The sequence below is a fragment of the Dromiciops gliroides genome, chromosome 2 (assembly GCF_019393635.1).
Source record: "Dromiciops gliroides isolate mDroGli1 chromosome 2, mDroGli1.pri, whole genome shotgun sequence".
Taxonomy (NCBI): Eukaryota; Metazoa; Chordata; class Mammalia; order Microbiotheria; family Microbiotheriidae; genus Dromiciops; species Dromiciops gliroides.
In genome coordinates, this window is record NC_057862.1 from 310,477,219 (window position 1) to 310,485,443 (window position 8,225).

General features: G+C 47.5%; 1 protein-coding gene across 2 annotated transcripts; it reads right to left on the reverse strand.

Annotated features, from left to right (window-relative positions):
• On the reverse strand, positions 1–7,861 carry HDAC3 (histone deacetylase 3). Of its 2 annotated transcripts, XM_043982105.1 has the most exons (15): positions 7,709–7,861; positions 7,394–7,476; positions 5,886–6,028; positions 4,611–4,692; positions 4,422–4,478; positions 4,238–4,293; positions 3,667–3,800; positions 3,383–3,463; positions 3,133–3,206; positions 2,841–2,905; positions 2,234–2,323; positions 2,053–2,111; positions 1,638–1,717; positions 1,070–1,227; positions 1–677 (listed from the first exon to the last, which is right to left on the reverse strand). In XM_043982105.1, exons 1-15 carry the CDS (start codon positions 7,761–7,763, stop codon positions 608–610), a joined length of 1,287 nt encoding a protein of 428 aa, XP_043838040.1. In that variant the 5' UTR covers positions 7,764–7,861; the 3' UTR covers positions 1–607. The 2 variants fall into 2 exon arrangements, with proteins under 2 accessions (XP_043838040.1, XP_043838041.1); XM_043982106.1 differs by lacking the exons at positions 4,238–4,293; positions 7,394–7,476; positions 7,709–7,861 and having other exon boundaries at positions 5,886–5,946.
• Positions 7,862–8,225: the final 364 nt, after the last annotated feature.

Here is an 8,225-nt window from a genome sequence, read left to right on the forward strand (position 1 = left end):
TAAGAAAAATACTGACTCAATTTATTGGATAAAAACAATGGTAAAATGGACATAAAATATGAAAAGGCAGGACATAAAACCCCTCTCCACTCCTTCTTTTCCCAATCACAAGGGACTCATAAAGTAGGAAACAAATGGCAACCCTCCCCTGGTCCCTTTCCACTCCCAAATTAAAGTGTACATCAGATGAGGGGCACAGTATGGCTGGGAATAAAAAGGTACCTTCAATATCACTGATCCCTCAGTCCAGAAAATATCTTTGTATAGAAGAGATGGGTCTGGGAACAGGGCAAGCTAGGAGACTGGCCCCCAGGGACATATGATTTCTCTGACCTGCCCAAGGGAGCTGACCTTGTAGCCCCAAGTCAGAGCTAGAACTGACCCCCATCCCACCATCCAACAATTACCACCTCTGGCTTGAGGGGAAGGAGACTGGAGTAAGGGTAAGTGGGTTCTAGGACCAGTCAAAGTCTTTGGACTCTTCTCCACAGAGTGTATGGCAAAGGCCCAGGAATAGAGAAAGTCACACAAGGAAAGGTCAATCTTCTTGCCACCTGCCCAGCCCTGAAGTGGGTGGTAACCCTCTGTGGAGCAGTCTCTCCAAGCTTCAAATCTCTACATCACTTTCCTTATCGTTGTCATGGTCTCCATCATAGAACTCATTGGAAGCCTCTGGCCTGGAAGGTTGGGAGAGAAATCAGTGCTATCAATTAATCAACGAGCATTTAATAAATACCTAGCCAGGGAAGAAAAGGTGGAAGAAAAAGGGACAGGAAGCAAACAGTACCTAGATTCCCAACTCAATATCTAGTCACCTTCTGAAGGCTTTTTACCAGCAACATTCTCCTTGGAGCCCTCCCACCAAACCTGTTGTAGCCTTTTGCATCTCTCACAAAATACATGTTACAGTTCTCCAAGTATTTCTCTCTCCCCTTCCTTAACCCTGTGAACAGGAAAAAAACCTAAAAAATCCACCCTGCTATACATGTATTCCAGTCCTCCAGCAAAATAGCCCTGCTATGGTCTTTCTTCAGACTTCCTCAATGGCTGTTCTCTCCTCACCCCATACCTGGTATAGTTTTCCTCAGGGCCCCTTTCTTCAGCATCTGCTTCATCAGTCCGGTCATAGGTCAGCAGATCAGATGGCACATCGTGGATCTGGACACTGGGAGCATGATTCAACATCTTCAGATTCTCGAAGATCGTCTGCCGGATTTGGTCGAGGTACTAGCCAGGAATAAGAAGAAAGGCATAAGGGGACATGGGCTATTTCTCATCCATCCCCAAAGTGTCACTGTTCCCACCCTCACTGAGGAGCACTAATGCCACAAGAGTCTTTTCTAATCAGGGACATACCAGTTGGGACCCATCCTCAACAACTAACATTACAGTCTTTGACTGGTCTGATTTCTACCATAGATACTTGGGTTCCATTACCAGGACTGTCCCAGAACTTCCTTTCCTCATTTGTTTCCCTCAGTTCCTTGACCTAGAAGTCCTAGTCAAACCCTTCTGACTCAGCCTACCCCCAACAAGCACTCCCCCACCAAGCTAGTAAGTCCCCCATATCCCTACCCTATAACCTCAACTTCCTGCTCCCCCCACCCCCACCATTCCCATTTTTGTGGGCCACTGACCTGGCGTGAATTCTGATTTTCAATGCGTGTGCTGACATCTGGATGCAGTGTGAAGTCTGGAGCAAAGTACTCAAAATATTCTTTGTTTGGGGAAAGGAAGAAAAACAGATCAGAGCCCCAAGGCAAGGAATGAGGGGAAAGGAAAAAAAAAAACAACCTTGGGAATCAGGGTTCCTGGGTTTCATCTCTATCTAACTTAGACTCTATAGGAAGAAGGGCCAGGACTTTGGCCTCCCCTGCAATTCAGTGATTTGGTATCAGAAAAAAAAAATAACACTAGAGAAGAACTCAGCTCTACTTATTGAAAGATATCAAATTATTCTTCCATCCCCAGGCCATCCTACAGACCCAAGGAAAGAGATTTGTAGAAGATGGGGGGAGTGGGGAGGACGGGGAGAGAAGGGTAGAATCTCACCACTATATGGTAGTTCTTCACTGATAGCTTCTTCTACCAAGAGTGATGTCTCATATGTCCTGAAATAAGGGGAAGGAAAGGACTGAACAAGAAGGCTCTAAGGCCCACCTAAGCATCCCTCAAAGAACCCATGATATTCACTCATAGGAGAGGGGAGAGAGAGATGAAGGGCTGAACTCACCAGCATCGAGCAACATTTCGAACAGTGTAGCCACCGCCACCAAGTACCAGCAATGGGATGTTAAAGCTCTTGACATATTCCACACACTCCCTGTTAGGAACCAGGAACAGCAGCTGAACAAGCTATCCCTTCTCCAGCTTCCTAGTCACTTTTATCTCAGATCTCCCAACATTCAAGAACCCCACCAATTCCAACCAGACCAAGAATCCAAACCGTTGGTGACATTTTCTTCTCATATCCCATGATCACATAGGAGAGTGAAGGATAACTGATGGACAGGACATGTGCTCCGCTGGCCATCAGGCAATGTAAGAATTTGAGGAAGGCCCCCAACACAGCTGGGTGGACTCCCTGTAGGGAATTTATGGGAGTACATGAAGAAGAGTCCCACACAATGGACAGGCATAGATGAGTTTAGATTTGGATCACTGAAGGGAACACCTGCATTAAAGGAGATCACAGATCCATTGGTTCTGTATATATCTCCCTCTTACAAGAAAAGGCCAGGACTCTGCCCCTATACCTACGAGTACATAAATTTAAGGTACTTCTGCCCAAGGTATTTCTGAAGGGTGTCCTGAAGGGTATGTAAAGAAAACAGTCTTACCCGTGACCCCGGATGCTAAGGTTGAAGCAGCCCAGCCGATCACAACCCAGGGAATCAGCTCCACACTGCAAAGAGCAAAACACCAGGCAGCTGTGGTGAGATAACTGACCAGGACAACACACATGACCACCTACCTTACATTTCTCCCCCAAATTGAGAACCGTCACCCTCCCTGCTACGTTCCACAGAAGCCAGGGCTAATTCCCCCCCCCCCCCCCCCCCCCGCCACTCTTAACTTGCCCCTCTCTCTCCCACCACACACATACAGTGGGACATTGAAACTGTTTGCTACCTGTAGCACAATGCACGTTGGTTGGTAAAAATCCACCACTTGGTTGATGACAGGCTGGAAGAGGTGCTTGTAACCTGGAGTGGTAAGAGGTAGACAACTAGCACCCCAAGAAAAAGAAACTGGATTCACACACATGGAAAAGGGGGTTCAGGAAACCAGCAACCCAAGTACAAGGCAACATAGGGCACAAGAAAACAGCCAGTAGACAGTAAGAAAAAAAAAGAGATTAGGCAAATAGGTAGTCCTTTACTCTGGTCATCGATGCCATCCCGCAGGGGCACATTGAGACAGTAGTAGCGTCCACTTTCTGCTCCAACTTCATACATATCACCTGCAGGGGAAAAGTGGCTGGGGCTAACTTGCTGAGGAAATACTACAAATACGGATTTTTTGACCTCACACATAGACTCTATGCTCACAACAACTCCAGTCCCTTCTATTCCCTTCCTAAAGCTACCTAGTCATCCCTGGGCCACCACTTCCTCAGTCCATCCTTCCCTCCTTCCCCCACTCCTCCCAGCCAAATCTCTCTACCTGTGCCAGGGAAGAAGTAATTGCCATATTTATGGAAAGAGACGGTCATCACTCTGTCGGTGAGATAAAAGGCTTCCTGTACACCATCCCCATGGTGGATGTCGATATCAATGTACAATACACGGGGATGATACCTAGGGTGAAGGAACACAACGAGTTTGAGGCAAACATAGAGAGTCCAAGAGGGAATCTCTCCCCCAATCCCACTCTCATGTATTGCTCCCAAACATGGAACCCTTCGTGTCCACAGAGCCTAATCACCAGAAACCCAGACTCATTTCCCAGATTAGCTGAAGCTGTCCTATCAAGGGCATTCCTACAGAGTATATCCTATCACTCTAGGGAGGAGGTAGGGGATGGGGGAAGAGGAAGTGAAAACTGGGACTTATGGAGAAATGTGATCAAGGTCCAAGTTGTCTACCAGAAGGGAATAAACTAGAATTACTAGATGTCAGAGAGAGTGTCGAGTCAGGACTGACAAGCCCAGTCCAAGGACTCACACTCCCTCAAAGTCCATAGAGAGAACCCATTCCCCATTATCTCACCCCATCCTCCCCCGTAAGTTCCTTACTTCAGTAGCTCCAGGATGCCGATCACAATGTCATTGACATAGCAGAAACCTGAGGCCTGCAGCAGGAGAGTGGCTTTGGGGGAAGGAGCACCTCACCCCTGCATCCCTCACCATATTTTGGCCCCCACCCTCAGCAACCCATGCCCATGACACCCTTGGTTCCCTCCATCACCCCCATACTTACCTCAAACTTCTTAGCATGGTGCAGCCCTCCAGCCCAATTGATGGCAATATCACAGATCTAAAGGACAAATATTCAAATCATAGCCCTCCCTCATACCTAAGGCACAGGGAACATGAGGATGGGGCAAGAACTCAGTGACTGTGAATATCATAGCAGTGGATGAATTGGGGATGACTGGGATATGCTTACCTTGTTGTTCAATTGTGTAGCTCCCTGCAGGGAAGCACCTGTGTAACGGGAACAGAACTCAAAGAGGCCTGGGAACACAGGACTGTAAGACAGAGAACATGGCTGGATCACCCAGAGCCTAGGCTCCTTTCCCAAGAAACTGAACACCCCACCCCCACCCCAGGCAATACACCTCATCCAATTTAGGCCTTCTTCCTTTTACCTCCCATTCTATTTGGGAGGGTGGAGGGGGGTGGTGGTGGGAGTATATGTGTATAAATATATATATATATATATGCATACACACGCAGAGAGTATTCATGTATTTATTTCATGCCTACTATTTGCCCAACACTATTCTAGGCACTGTGGGAAAAGACAAATGGAGAAAAATGAAGAACAATATAAGAGATATAATAATGTAGTATATAATTGGTGTCAAGTGAATGGTATAGACAGAAGTACTATAGGAATTAAGAGGAAAGGGGGGCAACTAGGCAGCAAAGTGGATAAAGCACTGGTCCTGGATTCAGGACGACCTGAGTTCAAATCTGGCCTCAGACACTTGACACTTACTACCTGTGCGACCCTGGGCAAGTCACTTAACCCTCATTGTCCCCACAAAATAATAATAATAATAATAATAATAATAATAATAATAATGGAATTAAGAGGAAGAAGAAATAATTAGTCTGGAACCACCAAGGAAAGCTTCATGGAAGACCTGGAACTTAAGCTAAACAATCAGTAGAATATGAATAGGTGAAAAGACATGGGGGGGGCAGCTAGGTGGCACAGTGGATAAAGCACTGGCCCTGGATTCAGGAGAACCTGAGTTCAAATCTGGCCTTAGACACTTGACACTTACTAGCTGTGTGACCCTGGGCAAGTCACTTAACCCTCATTGCCCTGCAACAAAAAAAAAAAAAAAGAAAAGAAAAAAAAGAAAAGATATGGGCGAAGTTGGGGACACAGAATTTACATGGCATATTGGGAAAAAAAGAAAATTACTTGGAAGGTTCGTAGGGAAGTAGCAAAAGACAAAGTTGAAGAGTCAATTTTAAAACAAAAAAGACTAGAAAGAACCTTCAAGGCCAAGCTAAAAAGTTTGGAAGTTTGTACTATTGACCCTGTATGTTAGGTCTCCCCAACTATACTTCTGTGTGCCCCCAGTTACATCTGACACAGTGCCTTATTAAAACTCTCCATAGCTCCCCTCCCACTTCTCCCACAATTAATACCCCACCCCAATGACCAACAATGATCCACATCAAAGGTCCCTTGACCTTCCCTCACCAGTCATCCCCTACATTGAAGGCATTGAGACTCTTAGTAAAACCCTGCATGTTGGTGGGGCTGACGCGCTGCAGGAAATCAATGTAATCCTCTGAGTGGAAGCGGCACATATCATGCTGAGAGGCTTGATATGGCTTGAAGACCTTGAAATAAAGAAAACATGTCGAATTTAGACAGGATTAGTTCCAAATTAGGGGGCTTTGACTGTTCCAGCCCAACCTCAGAGGTTCCAAAGTACTCTCCACCCAACTACCCACATACAGACACATTCCCTCTGGTATGAAGGTCTCCCTATGAAAGAAAAGATCAATTTGAGGCTAGAGCAAAGATGCTGAGGTCAATCATTGACTACTTTGCTATATTTATCCCCACCTACATTCCCATTTTCCCCATGTCACTCTTTCCTACCTCCCCCACTTCTTCCTGTCCCTCTTTCCATAGTCCTGATGTCTATTCACCTCTCTTCCCTCCCTCACCCTAGAGTTTCCTTCTGCACTCAACTGTAACACTGTATGTGAACCTATTTTGAAAAGCACAAATTAGTAACATAAATATAATGCATTATTATTGTTGTTATCTTTATTATAATTTCCCCAGATGAAGGGAAGGCATTCTGAAAGTAGAGATTACGTCTTTCCCAATAGTTAGTACACTCCCTAAAGGGAGGTACTTTCTCTTTTATATCAAAGTACAGGACTCTGAAAATAGGGGAAAAATAAACTCTGTATATATATCCAAAGATTGCAGAGGGAAGCCAATCTATTTTAGTAACCCTATTCTACACAGACCCCTCCAGGGATTTTATATTTAACAGTAACCCTAAAAGTGGCAATCAGTGGCATGCATAAGCATACCATTCTAAGTCTGAATGGTTCCAGTTACCATCTTCCAAGTCCCAACTATGCCAATGACATGTGCTGAAAGTATAGCCATAGAAACAAGGTTCCATGTGTGTTGTTGGTAGGTTTGGGGTTGTATTTTTGCGGGGGTTGAGAGGTACAGAGGATATGAATAGACAACCCAAGCCCCTTCACTCTCAGCTCAAAGTCCTTCTAAAACCATACAAAGTAAAACTGAGAGAAAGCTGAGCATACCCAAAGCACCCTCTCATTCCTTTGGGGTACTAAGGTTCTGGCATTTTGCTGTGGCAAGAAAAGGATATTGTGGGACAGCATGGTCTTATAAGAATACTGGATCTGGAGTCAGAGGATCGAGGTTCAAATCACAGGCTTTCTACACAGGTTACCTGTTTAACCTACAGCAAGTCACTTCCTCTCTCTTGGCCTCAGTTTCCCATCTATAAAATGAGGGGTGTTCACTAAAAGAGATCTCTAACATCCCTTCCAGTTCTAATTCCTATTAACCTATGACTCAGGGGATAAAGGAGTTTGCCTGTCTCCATTTTCTCTAAGCCTGAACCCCAAGTGCAAGTGCAAGTGCATACAGAGCAAGGAAGTTGCTTCCCTCCCCAAGCACTGAGTGGCGGGGAGGAGGGAGGAGAAACTCACGATCATCTTCTTGTAGAGTCCATAGTGCAGCACCAGACTATGGGTGAGCGCCAGACGATGGGGTTTCATGGGGTGACCGGCCCCTGGAGGAAGGGATGGTCAAGTAAGGCAGCTGACCCACCACCCCAAGGGGCCAGGATGCTCCCTCCCCTGGGTCCGAGGGAACCCGCTCCACCCCACCCCCACCTCCCAATCCTCCACTTGGTCTGGGTTGTTGGGGGGTGGGGAGCAAGAGGAAAGGAAGCTCGCTCGCGCCCGTACCCCCCTGCTCCCCCACACTCCCCCTCCGCTACCCCGGGTTCTCCCCATTCTCACCGTAGTGGAAGTTCCCCACATCCGGGTCATAGAAATAGGCCACCGTCTTGGCCATAGTACCGGGGGGACCAGGCCCCGCGCCTCCGCCCTCCAGCCCCGCCTCCAGGCCCGTGCGTTCTGCGTCATTGCGCGACGCCACGCCCCTTGCGGAATCCGAGGCCCGCCGCGGGTTCCGAGCCGCAAGGGAGGGGGACGACGAGGCCCCTCCCCGCACCAGAGATGCCACGCCCCCTGGGCCCAATAGCCCCGCCTCCTCGAGGCTTGTCGGGGCTCTCGGAGCTGGGGTGATTGAGCTCGGCGGGGAGGGTGGGGCCGGGCCGGGAGGGAGGGTGTTCCCAGGGTATCCGCGGAACTTGAAGTTCACAATCTGTCCCCGAGAAGCTGAGCATCTCAAAGATCTCCATTCCCCAAGTCCTTCAATTCCACGAACGTTTATTAATCATCCGGTCCATGGCATCCATCCCCCCTCCGTTCTATCCTCCCTGAGAGGTAGGGGTCTCAAGTCCCGCCGCCGCTC